We start from the raw sequence: 18,791 nt of genomic DNA, 5'->3' as shown, positions 1-18,791 counted from the left end.
AATAGCAAACTTGTGTGCGGCTGCTGGCGTCACGTACTCATGTCTTCAATGACATCAGGGATGATCGCGAATGGACGTGGCAATTGCAGCGCTGCAAGTAATCCATGATATCCATTCTTGAATAGTTGCAGTAATAATACATGAGTTCTACAAACCAAAATATAATGATCATCAAAACGCAGAAACCGAACGCCTGCCATGGTCATAACAGTCATCTGGACGGAGGAAACAGAAAGAACGCATCCAGCTAGTCTCCTGTATCCACTTCCCTGTAAACAAAGTCAGTCGATTCCAAAGGTAGAAAAGGCAGCGAGGATGGAATGCAAGCTCACAAATCAAGTTGTACCCCATTGCTGACGCCGTAGTCCTCCAGCGTGAGTTGGTCTTTGAACGGCCTTTCTCCTTGTCGCTTTAGTAAAATCTCGTGTGGCTCGCGACCTATCCGCGCAGCTACCTGTGCCTTGAATAATCCTGTGAGACTGACACGTTAGCAAGACCAGGATCGCAAAGGAGGTTGTATTGTGAAGGGGCAAAGGGGGAAAAGAAAAAGAGAGGGAAGGGAAGCATTGCGGCCTTACGAATTGGATCGGATGCAAGACAGGGAATGGCAGCTTTTGTGCCGAGTCGGTCGTTGACGTGCACAACAATCATCGGTTCTGCAGGGGCCGCTGGCTTCTTTTCCTTCTTCTCCTTTGGCTTTCGTTCTTTTCTATCGCGATCCTCCTTACTTCTGTTTCTCTCCGTATCTCGATCTGGAGCTCTATCCCTATCACGGTCGGACGGCCTTCTGTCTCTGTCTCCGTCTCTGTATCGTTCTCTCCCGCGGCCGTAGTCACGGTCTCGATCTCTGAATGGAGATCGTGCCCGATCTCTTTCTCTATATCCGCGCTCTAAGCCTCTTTCTGGCTCTCTGCCGGAGATATCGTCATCGCGACGGGGCTTCTCCTTCCACCGGAATCCGCTCTGCTTCTTGCGCCCTCTGTCTCTATCTCTATCATCATCGTATCGACGTCTTCTTGGCGACCGACTTCGACTTCTTCTTCTCTCCTCTCGCCGGGGGGAAGGAGAGCGATCTGTCGACCTAGGCATAGAGAGCGAGGGAGGGAGGCGGGGAAGTTATATGGAGTAGATAGGGTACTGGGAGGTAGCTCGTAATCAGAAAACACGGGTTAAGGCCACCAACCCTCCAAGTTAGGCTTGGTTGGGCAGATGGCGGGGAAGAAACGCCGGGCAGCGACAAGAGAGCGTGTTGAGGGGATGAGAGCGCGCACGTGTGCCTGATCCTGCACGGTGAGAGGTTGTTTGGTGCAAAAAGCTGAAAACTAGAACGCCGAGAGCGCAAATCACCGTTCAAAGGGATCAGGGTTCCAACGGGCCGCACCGCAGCAGGATTCGGATCCGTCGGGGAGACTACAGCGGCACCGGAAGCCCGAAAGACAACTCGAGGACGCTCTTATGGGCGAAACCACGGTGTCACGTGAGCAAACTGGACTGCGCCTTAACAGCCAGAGAATTGAGTTTACGGAGAGCTGGATGGAGCTCCACATCGCAGTCTGAATCGTGCTGCATTTCTGAAGTTGCGAGGTGCATAGGACTGTGAAGTTGTGTGACCGGTTTCCCTTCCTTGCCTGTATTGCTAGACAGCAAGAGGGAGAGTCACTCCTTCGCCGTTCCCCATGCCTTCTCGTCTCCTCGTCGAGCGACCATCTCCAACAACTGTACTGTTCACTGTTTCCAATGCTCCCTCACGATCGTCGATTACCTCGAAACTCCTTTTCTACCTAGAAATCCTACTGCGGGTCATAATTTTTGCAGCTGTGTTGCTGGTCGATGCTGCAAAGCTTCGCGACTACGCATTCTGCCAGGATGGAATTATACCATGGAGCAACGTCTGGTCCAGCCCTGCGGGCCTCATGGCATGCCACATCGCAGACCGTCATCTCTGGCAGGTAATTGCACCAAGTAGTGCGGTGCTACTGTATCTTATGGTTAGGAAAGGTTATACGGGTATGTTTGAAACGATCGTTAGGCTCTCCTATCTACGTCGAAGCTGATAGATTGTCAAAAGAGGAATCCCTCCTTGTGATCCGCGGCCTCGGCGTTCAGACTTCCACCTCCTCAGCCACCTATTTTATGAGTGCCACAACACGATTTATTCCGACAACTCAAATACAGGACATTGTCATTCATGAAGCGTTCAAAGGCTTTGAAGTCCGGTTTTACTTGGCGATTATCGTGGAAGCCGAAGCGGAGGTAGTCGTTGTATTCCCGGTGCGCAAATCGTAGAGCTAGCATTGGAGACTTTGCTGACTAGAGATAGAATCTCCTGCCCCGGCGTAATATTTTAGAAGAGGTTTGGAAAGGGGTTCGCAAGTGCCTCTATAAACCCGGCCCGTAACAGCAATGACTATAGTTCGACTCTCGAAGGCATTGTCTTCATGGAGATGGGCAGGGTCGACCACGCAAGGATCTTGATAGAAACTGAAGCCGATAAGATCAACTCAAGCAGCGTCCTCAACATCGGCTGAGTGGGTCTTATTGGCGCCATTTTTGGCTACCCTTTTTCCTTTCCTTGTCCATCTTGCATTTATCTCTTCCACAGTATCATTCCTCCGTCTCTGCATCAGCGGTACGTATTTTCCGCTCAATTTCCCGTCGTTTCCACCATAGAACATCTTCTGACTCCGGTTAAATATATCTTGAGTAGGTTGTCTAAACCCTCCTCTGGCAATTGAGCTGCCCTCACCTTGACTTACCACAAGGTCTAGCAAACTTGCAGCCAGGACTTCGTCAATCTTGCGTTGTCTCCAGACAGACCATACTTCGTCAACAGCTCCACCTTGTCCGAACTTTCCATCGCTTCTTCCTGACCTTGCGGTGCGTGGATCTCCTGCATATACCCAGTCCAGTCCGTCTCGACCTTCTTCTTCGGACTTTGGACCTGGGAATACACAATCCCACAAAACTAGTGGAGCGTCCGAAGCGATTTCATACGTTGGTCGTCGAGGGTTTTTGCTGACGTCCAACAGCTCGGAGACAATGGACGGCGGCTCAAGTCCTTGGCCGATAAGAAATAGGATACCAACCATATGCCGGACTTGATGCCATAAAAACGCGGATCCATGAACGCTAAAATAGTACACTTTCAAAGCCGCATTGTGGCTGCCACTGGCTGCACGTTCTTGTTGGCCTGGGTGTTCGAATTGTTGGAAACCCTGCTGCGCCAAAAAGGCCGGCGGGAGCTTGCTAGCATCTAAAACTTGGATATCCGCATGGGATATCTTCCGCACAAAATTCGTTATCTGCTTACTCGCGTCCACTTTGCAAAAGTTTCTAAAATCGTGGGATCCGATAAAGCGCTTTGCTCCTTCTCGCATTGCGTCTATATCTAACCAGCCTTCCCTCATTTTGGCACCCGACGTATCACCGGGCCTCTTGAGGAAGCCGAACGGTCCTGGAGTGGGGCAGAAAGCCGGCTGAGTGAAAAAGTATCGATATCGACGCTCGCGACATGAGAATCTAGCGTCAAAACCTGGAGGTGGATGAGGGCACCATGCTAGAATACGAATATCCTCGGGTAGTACACCGTTTAGCATCTGTATATAGGGGAGTTCATCTGCAATATCATCCCAAGCTTCCTCAGCCTCAAGATCAGACACATCGATGTCCAACCCGCCAAGTGGACTTTCCACAGGAGTTACTGACGAAGGGGTGTCTGGGGTCTTAACTGGCTCGACATCTTTCTTCTTCTTCGGCTTCGCACTTCGAACCCTTACACCGACGACCTGTCCGAAAGCGCTGACTCCGCGGTCGGTTCTTCCACACTTAGAGTAGTCACACCCTTCCCAGTCAATTGAATATGGACGTAATAGCCTATTTCCAGCCCTATCAACGTTATCTACATTCTCCACCGTCTTGGGAAAAATCAGGCGAGATTTTCGTAAAGCTTTAAATAGTTCTTCTTCGATAGTAGGCAACGGTGTGATATTTCCGTTAGCGTGTTCGTATCCATTATATCTTTGACCGAGATACGCGAACTTCAAGGCAATGAAGCGGGTGTTGTATTTGGACGGATCAATGTCTCGGGCTGGTCGTGCTGCTCTTGAGGAAGACCTCGACGGGGTAAGTGGACCAGGAGGATAGGAGTCGCCCGGATTGATTAGCGGGGACGTGGGCGGGAGATCGTTGGTGGGCTTGCTACGGCCACGAGCTTGGTTTTCGGTGGAGGAACTGAGCTGTTGTTCCAATTCTGTGATTCGCGAGATAAGGCGGGCAGTGTCCCAGGTTGAGTAGTCGGGCTGGGGACCTACACCAGCGGCAGACGGGGTGTCATTTGTGGCGGACATGGCCGTTGAAGAAAACAGGTGCTTGGGGTAAAACTGCCGGCGGGGCAAGGGAAAAAGGAGAGAGACGGCAAATTTGGAAGCTCCTTTAAAGCAATGAAGTTTCCTGACGGGAGATATCATCCCTAGTTCGAGAGAAGTCTTCCAGCTCCTCCTGCGACTCGCCTGGCTGTTCGCTTCGCCATCTCCGCGTCCAAAAACTGATGGGATGGTGTGGTAATTTTGTTACATATACTGATCAACTTAGCCAATCACACCCTGTAGAACAGCCAGATGAAGGTATTATCATTACAATCACGTGCAACGGCCGCCCTTAAAAGGGGCATCGCGAGCAACTCCCAGCTAAGCTTCACTCGGTCGGGGATGATATCCCCCATGACTCAGATCAGGAAATACAGGACAGTATGAGCTGATGTACTCATACTAAGTTTTTAACAAAGGAGTTTATTCTCCTATATGGAGATCTTGCAATGTGTGCTTTGGCTGGAATCTCAACAATGTTAGGCCCTTATAGTCCAACTTGCTCTTTGGCAACCCAGCAAGTTGGAGTGTGCCTCTGCTAATCCCCGTCAATAAGGGTGTGACTGCATTGTGCTTCTTTCTTTTGGTTGTGTCTTTCATATGGACTATAAAAGGCATGAAGCTTTTCAATCTCAGGGGAGCCGCACAGCCTGGTGGTTTACAAATCGCCGAGAAATGTCACCTGTGCGGCAAATCATCAGGATGCAAACCCCTGGGATTTGTGTTCTGTTGTTCTCCTCTCTTCATGAGGTTGCATCTCCATGAAATGTTTACCAGGAGTCATCTTCTAGAGGGCCTACAGCTTCCACCCTTCGTCATTTCAACCTTTAAGAAGTTGAGTTCATACAACGAGCTTCCTTTTTGTCTTGCTTCCTTTGTGCCCAGTTCCGAACGCGTCTCGAAGTGACGGCTTGCAACCGTCAAGATGTTTCCTGAGCCCGAACTCGTTGATAGCACTGGTGTGCTATCATACACAATCAAGGTCGAGTTCATTGTCAAGGTCAAGGTCGCGGAATTTTTTGACCGACAGGCACGAAGTCTTTCCTACCTGCAGAAAATGCGGGCCATTCACGAGGAAATGATCCAATACCTGAGACGATTCGGTGTGGAAGTGAACGAATACAGATCCTACGAGGCGGATTTGCAGGCTTGGACCGTGGAGAGAGGAAGCGCCGTTAGTGTCGACGATGTCTCTGACGTCGACTATGGCTCTGAGGAGTGGGGGTTCTTCGAAGTGAAACTGGCAAGCCCCGTATTGCCTTATTATCGTCTGTCAATGTTCGAAGTGGAGCGAGTCCTCCTCCTGATCAAAGACGAGTACACCACGATCATCAATAAGTCCTGCACCTTGACCGTTCATGTAGGGCACATTGAGGACGAGCCTTACTTAGAGACCTACGAAAGTTACGGGTTCTGTCTTCCGGCCGTGCAGACCCTCTTGCAGCTCCTTTGGAAATACGAAGCACAGATCAACGCTATTCACCCCGAGCATCGTATTCAAGGAAATCCCCGCTCTCTGCCGCCGAGCAAAATGCTGGAATACATGCTGTCGAGAACCATCATGGAAAGGATTTGTGATTGCAGAGATATGAAGGCTCTGCATCAGCTTTGGGAAGGAGGACTTAGTTCAGAGCAAATTCGTCAAAGAGTCGCTGCATACAGCATCCGTGGGCTCACCAGCATTCCAGGTTCTGACATCCATACCGGAACGATCCGATTCGGGCAGCACCAGGCCACTCTTGAGTTCGACGATATCAAAAACTGGGTTTGGTTCGTGGGCTCTCTGGTCCAGCTGGCGGTTGAACGCGGGCCTTGCGGTATTCCGCTTTCCCTCATGGGACTCGGGGGTTACACGCGTCAAGTTCCCTTGAGTGAGGTTTCCGCGATTCATTTCATCAAAAAAATCGCGAAGAAAGACCAGTATTTGTTTTACAAGGAACAATTGGGTGATTATTACTACTTCGACGATCCTGATGACTTTTGAAGTGCGTTGCGGGGTGAATTTTTCTTCCTTGGAAGTCGATATGGATGAGCACTGCTTTTTAAAGTACCGGTCATCACCACTTCCCTAAGGGTTGATTATGGCGTAGAACGCATTCAACATCGACGCGACTTTTCGAATATCGGTCATTACTCATCACCACCGTCCCAAGAGTTATGATTGCATGAAGAAGCTTTGGAGTTGATATGGACGCACACCACTTTTCAAATATTTATGTATGGTTGAGAGGTGCATGGAAAAACCTCGAGGTTGATACGGGTGGACAGCAACTTTTGAGATGTCAGTCAGCGCCACCTTTACAGGAGCTGATCATTACTTAAGATGTGGAATACCTTATGTATGGCTTCTATAGGGCACTGAGCCTAGCAGAGGCCAAGGTCAATAAATGTACGTTGTAACAGCTTCAATTTGAAGGCTATCTTTTCTTTTTACCCGGGTAAACAAATGGCTGAGCGGAAGTGGGACAACGATTAAGCACGCCCCTAATTGGCAGCACAGGGCTTTCCCCCATATGACTAACGAAATCAAAATGGATATCTTTCCCTCATAAGTGCCGTCAAACAGTTTCACAATGCCTTCCAGCGCCAGGACAAATAGTGGGCAAAAGAAAGAGAAATGGAATAAACGCATCTAATTATTTCAATATTTGAAATTTTTTGGCTTTTGTTCCTCCGACAAAAAGTGAAATGGGGAATAAAAAAGGTGGTGAGCGAATGGTCCTTGGGAATGTCGCAGGAACAAGGATAAAGTGCTCAATGTCGTGATTCGCATCTGTTTCCAGACTCAACACCAGATTCCCTCATATACTCAAATCGAAATCATATTTTCTTTGCGTTTACCATTTGGTCTCGCCAGCAGGGGCATCACCTGCCCAGCCCTCAGCAGGGGCAGTGCTAGTAGCCCAGTCGCCACCAGTGGCTTCCCAGTTAGGAGGAGCGGTAGTTGAAGCAGCAGCAGCGAAAGCAGATCCACCAGCGGCCTCCCAGCCCTCGGCACCGAATCCGGTTTCAACGGCAGCGGCGCCAATTTCCTCGACACCAGGAGCCTTGGCTTCCTCGAGCTCCTTGGCTTCCTCGGCCTCAGGATCACGATAGAAGTAGAGATCAACAACAACGTCCCATTCGGTCTCACGGTTAGCAAGTGTGCCACGGAGGCGGAGGACCTCACGGGCGAGGAGCCACCAGACCAAACCGATAGCATGGCGACCCTTGTTGTTGGTGGGGATAGCAACATCAACGAATTCAGTTGGGGAGTCGGTGTCGCAGAGGGCGATAACGGGGATGTTGACGTAGCTGGCCTCCTTGATAGCCTGAGAATCCGTGCGAGGATCAGTGACGATGATCAAGCGGGGTTCCTTGAAGGAGCGAGTGATGTAGTTGGTGAAGCTTCCGGGAGTGAAACGGCCGGCAATAGCAACAGCACCGGTGTGAGCGGCGAACTTGAGGACGGCACGCTGACCATAGGGACGAGCGGAGATCACACAGATATCAGCGGGGTTGTCGATAGCGGCGATGATGCGCGCAGCAAGGACGATCTTCTCCCTACAGTTTGCGCAAACGATCAGCATACGAACCTCGGAGAATATCATACCTTGCGCGACTTACCAGGTCTTGCCAATGTTGATAACGTTGATGCCATCGGGACGAGTCTTCCAGAGGTAAGGCTCCATGTGAACCTGCAAGTTCTTGGAGCCGAGATGGCACTGGGCAGCCAAGAGCATCTCAATATCCTGAGATGTGGCATTGAAAACCGGAGGGAGGTTAGAGGGGGCCATGATGGGCGACTGATATTTTGGGTGGAGATGAGAAAGGAAATATCAATCGTTTGGCTGTTGTCGGATGGAGAGAAGTGGAAGGAAGAGCAGCTCGGTGACAGTTCCGAGACGGTCAATTTCGCGCTTCTTCGCAGGCGGTTTGTGTGGTTCCGCGGAGCTTGATATGCGCTAGACCTAACCCGGTTAGTAAAGAGTTGGTTAGGGCAGCTTATCGGAGCCAATGTCGGGCCGACACTGGTGCATTATGTCAGCACTTGGCCCAAAAGTTCGACCAGAGCGAAGGCCTTTCGAGAATTTGCGGCGAGAAGGGCATTGGAAGGGGACTGTCAGCGCTGTCAAAATGCCGCCACGAATTCCAATTCAATCGTGTTCCAAATCCCTTAACGGTTAGTAGTTTAAACGGGCTGCTTGACCCTTTTTTTCTGACGCAATTGCTACCTAGGGCCACTATACAACTGGTTCGCTGGCCTGTCTCTTGGGCCCAGCGTTTATTCCAGATCCGCCTCATCCAAGACGAAACGCCAAAAGAAACACTATGACCCGTTTGCATTGGCGCAGGCTCGCCAAAGGAAAGCTGCGAATTTGTCCCGGCAGCGTGTTTTAAAAGAAGAACGTGAAGCCGCGCGTGGAGATCCGGTGGTGGGAAAACCGACAGCTTTGACCGAGGCGTTGCTAAATGGGCAAGTTATCCCTCCAAGTTCACCAGCGGCAGCCAGCGAGGCATCGGCCAGCTCATCGGATCTTAACTTCTTTCTGTCGGCGGACGAATTGAACTTCGCCCTTGCACGCTCGGAGAAAAATACCCAGCCTGTGGTAGAGGAGGGCCCTTCTTTCGACCCGCAAAAGGCGGAGGAGGAAGCGAAAAGGCACTCGGACAAGCACAAGAATGCCGAGGAAGCAGTGAGACGTATCATGCAGATGAACAACGCCAGCAGCAAAGATCGAACACGGCTGAACATCCAGCGTTGTATCGAAACATTCGGGCGACATAATACAGATGCGGCTCTTCCTCCAAAGCCAGAGGCCGCCCCACACCCTTCTGCACCTCAACATCCTCCCAGACCATCTCGTGCCGGTCCAGATACCGGTTCATCCGAAGTTCAGATCGCGATTTTAACCACAAAGATTCTTACTCTTGCAAAACAATTGGAGACTACTTCACACAAAGATAAGCATAACAAGCGGAACCTCAGATTACTAGTTCATAAACGACAAAAGCTGCTTAACTATCTTCGGAAAAAGGAACGTGGGGGTCCAAGATGGCAGAACTTGGTGAACACACTCGGTCTCAGTGATGCGACTTGGAAAGGGGAAATCAGTCTATAGGAGCGATGCGTGGATATATGTACTGTACTATTATTTCTCTTTGAGTATTTTTCCCAGGTAACATTGTATTTATGTTTTCGCTTGTGTGTACCAGTCGTACGCTTCGATGATGCTGGGTTTCTTCGAGATTTCTTGAGTCTTCAATGGGTCGAGTGACCAGTCTATGGAGTATAGTACAGCGTCTATACATGGTCTTGATCTCAGCGGCTTATATACATTGGATGTATGTATTCTCGAGTGGTTATGAGACGCTGTCGTGAGCCCAATCTTGGACACATTGGGATTTACTGAAGTCCCGCAAACGGCCACGGCCTGGCCTACAGTGTACTGCATTCCGGTTGAAAAGATGAGCTTGTTTCCACTCCACGCAGCGGGATATTATGATTTCCCCGGGAAGGTGCACATCGGACTACGTTATTTCGTCATATGTGCCGACTATTCGCACCCTTCAATACGCGCGCGAGAAGGCGGAAAAAATCGATTCCGTTCGTGAACGTGAAAATAGTTTACTACTAGCCGTGATGGGGAGCACACCAAAACGTAGTCCCCTTAAATATGCTGTTCAAGAGGCGGAAAAATTTCCGAAGTTCTCCCAAAGTCCACTGGTCGTAATGTTTTGAATTGTCCAAAGAAAGAAGATGTTGTTATACGATGCATCCAGAAATCTTCGATGATGTATTTCGCATGTCATGGGGAGATGGATTACTCAAATCCGTCTCACAGTAAAATCCTTTTTGACGATTGGGAAACGGACCCATTCTCTGTTGCGGAGATGATAAGCTTGAATCTTGAACACGCTAGATTTGCCTATCTTTCTGCATGCCATGTCGCGAATAATAATGCTTCGGGTCTTCTAGACGAGTCGATACATATGGCATGAGCCTGCCAGCTAGCCGGCTTCCCCACTGTCATCGGGACCCTGTGGCAAGTATCCGACAGGTATTGCGGAATCGTTGCAGAAAGTGTGTATGGATCCTTGGTCACGTCGGAGGTGAAGATGGAGTTTGGCAGCGCTGCAGCAGGTTTACATTTTGCTCTTCGGCGTTTGATAGCATCCAAGGTAGCACCCGTTATTTGGGCCCCTTTTGTTCATATTGGCGCTTGAACAGTATTGAATTTCGGCAAGCCACGCGCTATGAGAGTCTGTACTGACAAATGTGACCAGGAAGATGGGGAAGACTGGTCCACTGAATTCCGTGAAGCCAGAGCTGAGTCTAGATCAACAGTAGTTAGTTATTGGTAGCTTTTGATATGAAGGGTTAAGTGAACGTTTACTCCGTACACGTAGTGTTTATCGAAGTCGGGTCTCCAGCGTCCAGGTGTAACTAGTTACTTCCTGAATTGTCCTTTTATGTCAGCCCTGTTGGAGCGTTTTCGGTCGGTTAGTTAAGGTAAGTAACTATGAAACTCAGATACAATTCGGAGACAACAAAAGCCATTTGCTAATGAACGACGCCGGATACAGAATAAATGTATTGTTTGGAAGTAGTGACTATTAAGACGCTCCATACATGCAAGACTTAGATCGAGAGCCAAACGCTCCTCCGTCGTCCTGATAGCTCTCGTGGGGGCTATCTTGAACGGGCTGTCCCAACAGCGCCGTTCTGCCACATCCTTGTCGACGGGCCTCGATTCATGGATCTGGCCCCACAGCCTTGTTCTGACTGCGGTTCACAAGGCGACCTATCTGTGATGCCGCAGAAACCGCAAGGAATTCAGTGGAAGACGAGAAATCAAGAGAATTATACGCTTGTTCTTGCATGCATGCCAGTTGAGCCCCCATGGGGGCATATCCTATGTTGCGGCACAAGGCCAGCCTTGCAGCAAGGCGTAAGAAAGAACATCTCAAGTGGTGGACCGGCCCAGGATCAGCACTTTTGACTTGCTGACTGACGGGAAGACCAGTCAGATATTATCGCTGTTCCTGGTGATAGATGTCCGGACCATTAAGCATTACCTCGTATCGCATCCTGAAGTTTCCGACGTACATACATACAAAGGGTTATGCCGTACTTTCGAAGGACTACCTTTAACCTTTTTCGGGAATTGGTCGACGTTCATCCCATAACGAGAACGCCTACTCATTGGGAGGCTTTGTTTCAATATGGTTATCCATCCCACGGATCGTTGCGAGTCTTGTGAGGGGCCGCAGATGGCAGATAACGGTTTAAATGAGATGAAAATGCTACCATGTTGCTGATTCTCTTCCTATTCTGAGACGACAATCGTCCAAGTATCCCACAAGTTAGGCCGACTCTCGAATGCTGTTCGAAGGTATGGATGCCTCGCATACCAGGAGACACCTCTCCTGGCGCTACCAACGCACGAAAAAATACCGCCCGGCACCCAAATCTACAGTGCCGCGGATAGCTCGAAGCTATCAGCCAGTAGTGATAGCTTCATTAGATAGGACGTCATACCCTGCGCAGGCTGAGTTTTTAACTCCATCGTTGGACAACCTATCCCTTTGCCAAGGTCTTCTCGCGAATGAAGCCAATTTCGCATGCGAAAGCAGCTGTGACGTGCTTGAGATTTACGAGACCGGGAGAAGATCTTGGAAGTACGGCTGGAATGATGAAAAGATTATGACATATATAAAGGTATAGCGCTCGAGTTTTAATTCAAGACTTCGGCTGACGGGTTATTAAAGCCTTTCCTCGATGGTCAAGTCAAAAGCACGCCTCAAGGCTTGAACCTCCGGGTGCTGTAAGTCAAGGATAATGCGCAAAGATCTGGAAAGAACACTGACTTTGGGAAATTGAACGCTGCAGATTTTGCAATCTCCGCCGGCACCCAGACACTAGTTTTGGATACCAGCTGTCGCTGTCGAAGCCTACTACAAAAAGCTTGCTCACGGCATTCAGGGTTTTCCCACATTTCCTGCCATTCATGCTTGGGGAACCTGACTACTGGGCACCTTTATTTATCCCACTTAGGAATGATAAAAGAGTTGTTCGAATAGGTACGTCTTTACGCTAACCATTATCCTCAAGCAGCTTTATTGACCTCTTACATTTCTCAGAGGCTACTTGGCAGCATCCTCGCTATAATATTCACGCTAGACAGCAGCCATGTTCGGTTTATATGGGATACGATTTTGCCGAAGCATGCACTACATATATCATTGTTAGTGGGGAAGGAGAGGAGTATGTAGAACGAACGAAGACGAGACTCAATGATTACTTCGCTGATGACGATGGTCTCGCCGCCGCTGCCGGACAGATCAGCGATCCATTTCTACTGCAAAGTATCCTTTGCCATGAGTCGCTTACAGATGGAAAGGAAATCATAACGAAACTCCGCCACAGGCTTTACGACCAGCTCGACGTTGTCGGTGAGTATGCAAAGGAACCATTCGATAAAAGCAATCTTCAGGAAATGACGAACCAGCTACACTTGATCTCCCAAGATGCAGATTCGCTTTTCGCAAGTACTGAGATGGCTGGCATGATATCCACCCACATGGGCAAAGCCCGGCAGCGGACTTCTAAACTTTCACCGAACATTTTTCATAAAAGCAATGTCGGTGACGCACTGGCGTATCTCATCGATTCAATCGAGGCACAGAAACGCTGGCTACAAAGCCTAAAGTCCAGGAAGGACATTGCGATGAATCTTGTCTTCAACCTAGTGACACAACAGGATAGCGAGACCAGCACAAGCATTGCTCGCGACACGAAAGAAGACAGTGCATCGATGAAGATCATTGCCGTGATGACGATGCTTTTCCTGCCGACTACTGCCGTTTCTGGTTTTTTCAGCATGTCCTTCTTTTCGATGTCGGGCCCCCTTCAGACGTCTGGTGATATCGGGCTCTTCTTTGCGGTTGCATTGCCGTTAACCTTTCTTATTTTTTTGACGTGGTGGATGTGGTATTCGGTGGAGTCGACGGTTAGAAATGTGTGCTACTTTGTTTCGCTCAGATATCGGGGCTTCAGGTTTCGCTTGAAAACTGAAAAGGATGAGGAGAGAGGCAACTAGCTAGGGAGAGTTAAATAACTGCTACAAGAATATGTATAGCGTAGGGTATGCATGCAAGCCATATGTACCCGGAGGATTGATATGTGTGTATAACTGATCGAGGAGATCGTGCCAGCGCATGGTGCACCCTTCACTTCTGTGTGTATGGTTTACATCTGATGGAGTATCTGAAAAGAGGAAAGTAATAGATAGCACAAGTTCCCCTTTCCGCCTCTCGGATTCGAAATACCGGCCAATTATACGCCATCAACCATGCGAAATCCAAAAGCTTATCTCACTCAAAAAAACTGCGCATAAGACAAGTTGTTCGGGAGTCATCAGATTACCCCTCTCTTGGAGCTCGAAGGAACAGATGTCGGTTCGGTGGCACTATGTACGTGGACTTTATCGATTGGATGTTCAAAGGCGCAGTTGCGACGGTAGGGATGGAGGGACCGGACGAGTACAAGATGGCGATTACCGGGATGTATGTACTCCGTACACTCCGTAGCTTTAGTTGAACTCTCCGTGAGACGATATAGATTCAGCTTCACACCGCTTCCCACCCTGAAATTGGCACCGGACAGACCGCTTGCCTGTCATCCAACCTCCTCGACAGTGGATGAGACAAGCGCCGGAGCGTTGATCGTACCGCACTGTGAGGTTGAGGTCGCAGCCAGATGTTTCGGTGACGGAGAAACTGATCTTCCTGACCCGGCGGCCGTAATTTTCCGTTTGTTAGGGCCCACCGCCTTCATTCTGCCGGCGTCGCACCCCAAAGTTTTGCGTCCCAGGTTAGGAAAGCACGGTCGCAGCAACCGGCGAGTTCCTTCTGTTTTCAACTCAGCCCAGGGCAACGAGACGACTGCTTCCCGATCGGGCAATGTTTGGTCCGCAGCTGCCATAACAAACGGTTGCCCCGATGCTGCCAGCGCTTGCATAAGTATCTCGCTCTCCTCGTCGCCCTCCTCTCCTCTCCCCTCTTGTCCTTCACCCACCGCACTCCAGCTTCACGGCTCAACAAGTCCTCACGCTGTCTCGTCTGCTCTAGCTACCACTTACAGATCTCCTCGTCGTCGAAAAAGATACTTGTCTGATTCTTTGTTGAAGACTCCGCACACACCGCTGTCCTTCGTCCAGTATCAACAGCTCTTCCAGTGTCTGTAAACAAGGTACGCTTCATCCCCTCAAGCAACGCTTGGAAGACGCAGGTTAACATTTGTCTCTTCCTTATCCGTCTAGCATACTCTGCTTAACACGCTCTCAGTGTTTGACATCTAGCTTTTCAAGCTTCCCTGTCAAACTTTGTTGTGCTCTCTGGTGGTGTATTCCATCTCTTGTATGTCGTCGACGACCTGTGTTGCTCTGCCCGCTGTGTGTTGACTCGTCCCAAATACAGAATCACAACACTTTTTCAATAGCGCTATTAAGCGTCTTTTCTTCTGATAGTGCAGGGCCTGTCGGCTTTTGCCTAGACTTCTTTGTTTTGAGCAATCTTCGGATAATTTATCATCCATCGCAATGGCTCGAACTCGCTCTCAGCCAATTTCTCCAGGCGGCTTCAAATCCCTCGAGGACATTCCTCGCAAACGCAGAATTACCCGTTCCACTGCCAATACTGCGGGGGCTGCGAATGCACCAATTACTGCTTCTGCTCGTGGTGAAAGCCCGCCGACTCGCGTCACCAAAAATACCACAAAGTCTACCACCAATGCTATCAACAAGCGTGGCACCAAGAAAACCGCACGCGCGACCAAATCCGCAAGCTCCAAAAAAGAAGAACCGGTTGCAAACGCTGAAAACGATGTTAACGAACCGACTGGTCAGCCAGCTTCGAAACCCCCAGCGACTACCCAGTCGCCTGCAAGCGAGCCTACCGCTGCATCTACCAAAAGTGAGCAACATATTTTTTCTTCTCAAGTTATTAACATTGGGCGTTCTCAAAACGCGAGTCTTGCTTTGCCAGTGCATCCGTCTGGAGCGCCGTCTGCTAGACGCGCTGGTACTTCTTTGGATAATCCTCCACGTCGAGTTTTGGGTGTGGCAAGCCCAAATATCGTTACTCCAGCCAGGGAACAATATGTCCCGGCAGCTAAAGTTTTAAAACCTCATACCCAAATCCCCCCGTTCAAGGACCATGGTTCGCCATCTATTATTTCAAGCTTGAGTTCACAGAAAGCTCAAGTCAAATTTCGTTCTTCAGTCGGTCAGGCTGGTACTCATGATACCCATTTTAATTCGACTGGCCGAGGCATCAAGCCTTCTTCTCAAGCCGGTGTTCAGCAATTGGGCCCGGATTCTCAATTATCTTCAGAGCTTCGTCAGCGTGCTTCAAAGACTGTCCCAGACACCACGGCTGCTTCTTCTCAAGTCTCAACTCAGGAGCCAAGCGTGCCATTCCAGGTTATTTCAGCGAACTCTCGTCCGGTTCGTGGTCAGCAGCCAGGCTTGCAGTCGAAAGTTGATTTAGTAAACCCTCCCTTGGTACACATGCATGAGCCAAACAAGTTGTCTCAGTGCCCTTCGCAGAGTTCTCGTCATGAACCAGATTCTGGCGACCCTGCTGCTTCATGTTCGCCTGCCACCCCCCAGGAACAGCCCCAGCCTACCAGTCAGCCCACACCTCCCTGTGAGCCAACTCCAGCTGCTGTCGCTGCCGAAGGATCACGTCAATCCATCAGTCAACCAACTTTCCGCCAAGCGGCTCCGACTGTTGCCTCTGTCGAAAGACCACATAGTTCTTCGTGTCATGCAACTGTTCGTCGGCCGACTCCAGTTGTTATCTTTGCTGAAGGGCCGCCTCAACCACGTCCTCTTGTTAGACATGGTGGTCCAAGTCCTCTTCTGCGGTTTGCTGTTCTTGCCCAAGCTCAAACGCATCTCGGTGCCCCTGCAAGTCTTATTCAACATGAGCTTGCGTCGCGCTCTAATGCACGCGGAAGCAGCGGTAGAGAAGCACAGGCTGCAAATTCCCCACAAGCTGTTCCAACTTCTCCACCTCGGCCCGTGAAACCTGGTGTCACCACTGGGATACAAGCCATCGGTTCACGTATTCCTTCGCGTTCTAACCCATCCGGTGATCCAATGGCACTTGACTCTCCACCCAAGACAAATTCCGTGGCCACCCAGACGTCTCCCATGGAGCCTGCCACTCGGTCTACAACCGCATCCATCGCCACTCAGACACCTCCAATGGAATCTGCTCAGCCAATGGGTGCATCCCCTTTTCCCGAAACGTCTTCGGTGACCACCAAGGGCTCTGATCGCACGTGTCACTGTTGTTCTGCCATTTTGCAATGCCCCAATGGCCACTTTCCTTGGTTGCAATCTAAAGTTCGCGAATATATGCCAAACAAGACGCTGACTCAACCAGAATCAGTGATTCCTATGAATCGCAAGCGATCTAGGACGGAAGAAACACCCGAAGAAGACACCGAACTCCCTTCATCTAAGCGTCGTGAACTCAGAGCTGCGACTTTAGCTTGCCACAGAGATCGTAACATTATTCCAATTGCCCAGCGTCGATCTCGCAGAATGGCTCAAAAGAAGACCTGCATCGGTGTTCCATTATTCATCGATCCCCAGCCAGCTGACGGAAACGAATCCCCCGAGTCGCCACACCGATTTGTTAAAGTCCACCGCCATCCGTCGAGCATCGCCAATGACAATAATTCGAAAACCGAGTCTTCGACTGAAACCCAACCAGCTCCATCTACACCCTCGAGAGGATGGGGCATTCGAGGCTTGCTAAGTTCTGTTCCACGCTCGATCCAAAGACTTATGTCATCTTTCGGAGAACAAGAGAATCAGGAACCGACGACTCCCACACCCGCACTGCCGTCCACCCTCACTGAACCCGCTCCTAGCGCAGAAACACCTGTTTCCAATGCCAAACCCGTTTCGAACTCTGCCCCCCACGTTTCTGACGCTGTCACTACGGAGTTGTCGGCTCCTGATGTTGAACCTGTTATGACCGCTGGTTCCCCGATCTCTGACGCTGTAACCACTGAGGGGTCAACCCATACCGGTCAAGAACCAGCCGAGCCACCCAAGCCGATGGAGCCAATCAAGTCAATCGAGCTAACGGAAGCAAATCGCCCTAAACCGAAAAGCCTGCCTCGCGATCTAAGCTCTTCTCTTGTTTCACGACCACGAGATCGCAGCCTGCTTTTCGGTGCCCGGAAAGTTGAAGTACCGTTTGGTGATAAGCCGCAAGTTTCCCGTTCTCTTCTGCCTGCTGCAAAAAGGGACAAGGATGCGGCAGCTCCAGTCGTTAAACCCAAAAAGAGAAAGCGATCTCCTTCACCAGACGTGATTCCAAATCCCCCGGGTGTTAGCTATGGCATGGATCTCAAGTACTTCTGCTATAGCTCAGAAAGCGAAGAAGAGGAAGAGGAACCTCCTCAGACAAAGCCCCCCAAATCCCTTCCCCCCAGAGGCATCCTTCGAGAACGGAAGCGTGTCCGATTTGACGTGAGCCCTCAAGACACCCCGTCGAAGCTTAGGCTTCAACGTACCATGGCCATTGCCGATATGACACCTTCCCGCGCGCCAATTACTCCGAGCCGCCTCTCGCGTGAGGTCCACGCTGCGGAACAGACCGCCCCCTCGCCTGGTGCGGCACCAGCGAGCCACGGTTCTGCAGACGCCCTCTCGCACGCTCTGGGAAGACCTCCAACCCGTGTGTCGGCCCCTCCCGTCATCACAAACACCACTGGAACATACAAGTTAGACTACAACTTGTTTTCCAGTGATGAGGAAGACGTCGAGGAGGAGGCGGCACCGCCCGCAAAGACAACGGTGCCGGCAGACACCTTTGTGCTTCGTTGGCCTGCGGCCAACCCTTACAGCCCCATCTCTGGTGGTGGTCGTGGGGAAGCCGCGGGCTCCGGGCTGTTCGGTCGTGAATTCGGCCGGTTGCGAGGTGCGCTCGTCGCTTAAGACGGGCAAATGATTTGGGGGTGTTTCCTCTTCTTCGCTTCTTTTTCCTTTTTTTTTTAAGTGGGCTCCTGTCTTTTTATTTTTATCGTACATATTTATTTTCTTTCCTGTATCTCCGACGTCTCTGCAAACGCCCGCCTTTCGGCTTGGTGCGTTTGTAGTTGCGTCCGCCCGGTTTGCGGAGCCGAAAGGGGATTTTCTTTCCTGTATATAGTTTTTTTTTCGCCCTGGTATTTCCTCTAGTGAATGCCCTCCTTCGGGACTGGGTATTTTCATGGGATGCCTCCTTTGGGTTGGAGTAGCCTCCCGGAGCGGCATGGGCCTTTTCCTTTTAGTTATTTTCTTTTCATGGTTTTTTTTTTGTCGGTTCTGTCGGTTCTGTCGGTTCTGTCGTTTTTGTCGTTGTTTAATATTTTTATAATTT

At 50.2% G+C, this 18,791-nt stretch overlaps 9 protein-coding genes across 9 annotated transcripts; 5 read left to right on the top strand and 4 right to left on the bottom strand.

Moving 5' to 3' along the window:
• Positions 1-90: 90 nt before the first annotated feature.
• Positions 91-1,406, bottom strand: CIMG_11135 (ubiquitin-like protein 5). Its single transcript, XM_012358250.1, has 3 exons — positions 579-1,406; positions 333-471; positions 91-269 (listed from the first exon to the last, which is right to left on the bottom strand). The coding sequence occupies exons 1-3, from the start codon at positions 1,087-1,089 to the stop codon at positions 248-250; spliced, it is 672 nt and encodes a 223-aa protein (XP_012213673.1). The 5' UTR covers positions 1,090-1,406; the 3' UTR covers positions 91-247.
• Positions 1,407-1,560: 154 nt separating this feature from the next.
• On the top strand, positions 1,561-3,479 carry CIMG_03504 (phosphatidylinositol glycan, class H). Its single transcript, XM_001244062.2, has 4 exons — positions 1,561-2,007; positions 2,069-2,271; positions 2,321-2,629; positions 2,708-3,479. The coding sequence occupies exons 1-3, from the start codon at positions 1,677-1,679 to the stop codon at positions 2,396-2,398; spliced, it is 612 nt and encodes a 203-aa protein (XP_001244063.2). The 5' UTR covers positions 1,561-1,676; the 3' UTR covers positions 2,399-2,629; positions 2,708-3,479.
• Positions 2,502-4,346, bottom strand: CIMG_03503 (tRNA pseudouridine(38-40) synthase; the record flags this gene model as incomplete). Its single annotated transcript, XM_001244061.2, has 1 exon — positions 2,502-4,346. One exon carries the CDS (start codon positions 4,344-4,346, stop codon positions 2,502-2,504), a length of 1,845 nt encoding a protein of 614 aa, XP_001244062.2.
• Positions 4,347-5,289: 943 nt separating this feature from the next.
• CIMG_03502 (uncharacterized protein) lies at positions 5,290-6,559 on the top strand (the record flags this gene model as incomplete). Its single annotated transcript, XM_001244060.2, has 1 exon — positions 5,290-6,559. One exon carries the CDS (start codon positions 5,290-5,292, stop codon positions 6,346-6,348), a length of 1,059 nt encoding a protein of 352 aa, XP_001244061.1. The 3' UTR covers positions 6,349-6,559.
• Positions 6,560-6,744: 185 nt separating this feature from the next.
• On the bottom strand, positions 6,745-8,235 carry CIMG_03501 (40S ribosomal protein S0). The gene is made up of 2 exons (XM_001244059.2): positions 7,971-8,235; positions 6,745-7,907 (listed from the first exon to the last, which is right to left on the bottom strand). Exons 1-2 carry the CDS (start codon positions 8,138-8,140, stop codon positions 7,202-7,204), a joined length of 876 nt encoding a protein of 291 aa, XP_001244060.1. The 5' UTR covers positions 8,141-8,235; the 3' UTR covers positions 6,745-7,201.
• Positions 8,236-8,448: 213 nt separating this feature from the next.
• On the top strand, positions 8,449-9,730 carry CIMG_03500 (ribosomal protein S15). The gene is made up of 2 exons (XM_001244058.2): positions 8,449-8,526; positions 8,583-9,730. The coding sequence occupies exons 1-2, from the start codon at positions 8,481-8,483 to the stop codon at positions 9,464-9,466; spliced, it is 930 nt and encodes a 309-aa protein (XP_001244059.1). The 5' UTR covers positions 8,449-8,480; the 3' UTR covers positions 9,467-9,730.
• Positions 9,731-10,172: 442 nt separating this feature from the next.
• On the bottom strand, positions 10,173-11,257 carry CIMG_13716 (uncharacterized protein; the record flags this gene model as incomplete). The annotated part of the gene is made up of 5 exons (XM_001244057.2): positions 10,173-10,263; positions 10,495-10,680; positions 10,749-10,791; positions 10,978-11,130; positions 11,215-11,257. The coding sequence occupies 5 exons, from the start codon at positions 11,255-11,257 to the stop codon at positions 10,173-10,175; spliced, it is 516 nt and encodes a 171-aa protein (XP_001244058.2).
• CIMG_03498 (uncharacterized protein) lies at positions 11,193-13,504 on the top strand. The gene is made up of 4 exons (XM_001244056.2): positions 11,193-12,066; positions 12,117-12,172; positions 12,238-12,428; positions 12,489-13,504. Exons 1-4 carry the CDS (start codon positions 11,728-11,730, stop codon positions 13,445-13,447), a joined length of 1,545 nt encoding a protein of 514 aa, XP_001244057.2. The 5' UTR covers positions 11,193-11,727; the 3' UTR covers positions 13,448-13,504.
• Positions 13,505-14,947: 1,443 nt separating this feature from the next.
• CIMG_03497 (uncharacterized protein) lies at positions 14,948-18,367 on the top strand (the record flags this gene model as incomplete). Its single annotated transcript, XM_001244055.1, has 1 exon — positions 14,948-18,367. The coding sequence occupies one exon, from the start codon at positions 14,948-14,950 to the stop codon at positions 18,365-18,367; it is 3,420 nt and encodes a 1,139-aa protein (XP_001244056.1).
• Positions 18,368-18,791: the final 424 nt, after the last annotated feature.

This window comes from Coccidioides immitis, assembly GCF_000149335.2.
Source record: "Coccidioides immitis RS genomic scaffold supercont3.6, whole genome shotgun sequence".
NCBI classification, from domain to species: Eukaryota; Fungi; Ascomycota; class Eurotiomycetes; order Onygenales; family Onygenaceae; genus Coccidioides; species Coccidioides immitis.
Note: the sequence above shows the minus strand (reverse complement) of the source record. Positions and strands in the feature narration are given on the sequence as shown.

What these genes read in the sequence shown, in the direction of transcription:
- CIMG_03498 (XM_001244056.2), top strand. Translation starts at nt 11,728, where the DNA reads ATGCTGTTCGAAGGTATGGATGCCTCGCATACCAGGAGACACCTCTCC. An exon ending in AGATTATGACATATATAAAG is followed by an intron (nt 12,067 to 12,116) that starts GTATAGCGCTCG and finishes GGGTTATTAAAG; the next exon opens with CCTTTCCTCGATGGTCAAGT. An exon ending in TAAAAGAGTTGTTCGAATAG is followed by an intron (nt 12,429 to 12,488) that starts GTACGTCTTTAC and finishes TACATTTCTCAG; the next exon opens with AGGCTACTTGGCAGCATCCT.
- CIMG_03501 (XM_001244059.2), bottom strand. Translation starts at nt 8,140, where the DNA reads ATGGCCCCCTCTAACCTCCCTCCGGTTTTCAATGCCACATCTCAGGAT. An exon ending in ATCAACATTGGCAAGACCTG is followed by an intron (nt 7,908 to 7,970) that starts GTAAGTCGCGCA and finishes CGCAAACTGTAG; the next exon opens with GGAGAAGATCGTCCTTGCTG.
- CIMG_03500 (XM_001244058.2), top strand. Translation starts at nt 8,481, where the DNA reads ATGCCGCCACGAATTCCAATTCAATCGTGTTCCAAATCCCTTAACG. An exon ending in GTGTTCCAAATCCCTTAACG is followed by an intron (nt 8,527 to 8,582) that starts GTTAGTAGTTTA and finishes ATTGCTACCTAG; the next exon opens with GGCCACTATACAACTGGTTC.
- CIMG_03504 (XM_001244062.2), top strand. Translation starts at nt 1,677, where the DNA reads ATGCCTTCTCGTCTCCTCGTCGAGCGACCATCTCCAACAACTGTACTG. An exon ending in GGTTAGGAAAGGTTATACGG is followed by an intron (nt 2,008 to 2,068) that starts GTATGTTTGAAA and finishes GATTGTCAAAAG; the next exon opens with AGGAATCCCTCCTTGTGATC. An exon ending in AGGTAGTCGTTGTATTCCCG is followed by an intron (nt 2,272 to 2,320) that starts GTGCGCAAATCG and finishes GACTAGAGATAG; the next exon opens with AATCTCCTGCCCCGGCGTAA.
- CIMG_11135 (XM_012358250.1), bottom strand. Translation starts at nt 1,089, where the DNA reads ATGCCTAGGTCGACAGATCGCTCTCCTTCCCCCCGGCGAGAGGAGAGA. An exon ending in TCTTGCATCCGATCCAATTC is followed by an intron (nt 472 to 578) that starts GTAAGGCCGCAA and finishes TCAGTCTCACAG; the next exon opens with GATTATTCAAGGCACAGGTA. An exon ending in AATGGGGTACAACTTGATTT is followed by an intron (nt 270 to 332) that starts GTGAGCTTGCAT and finishes CTTTGTTTACAG; the next exon opens with GGAAGTGGATACAGGAGACT.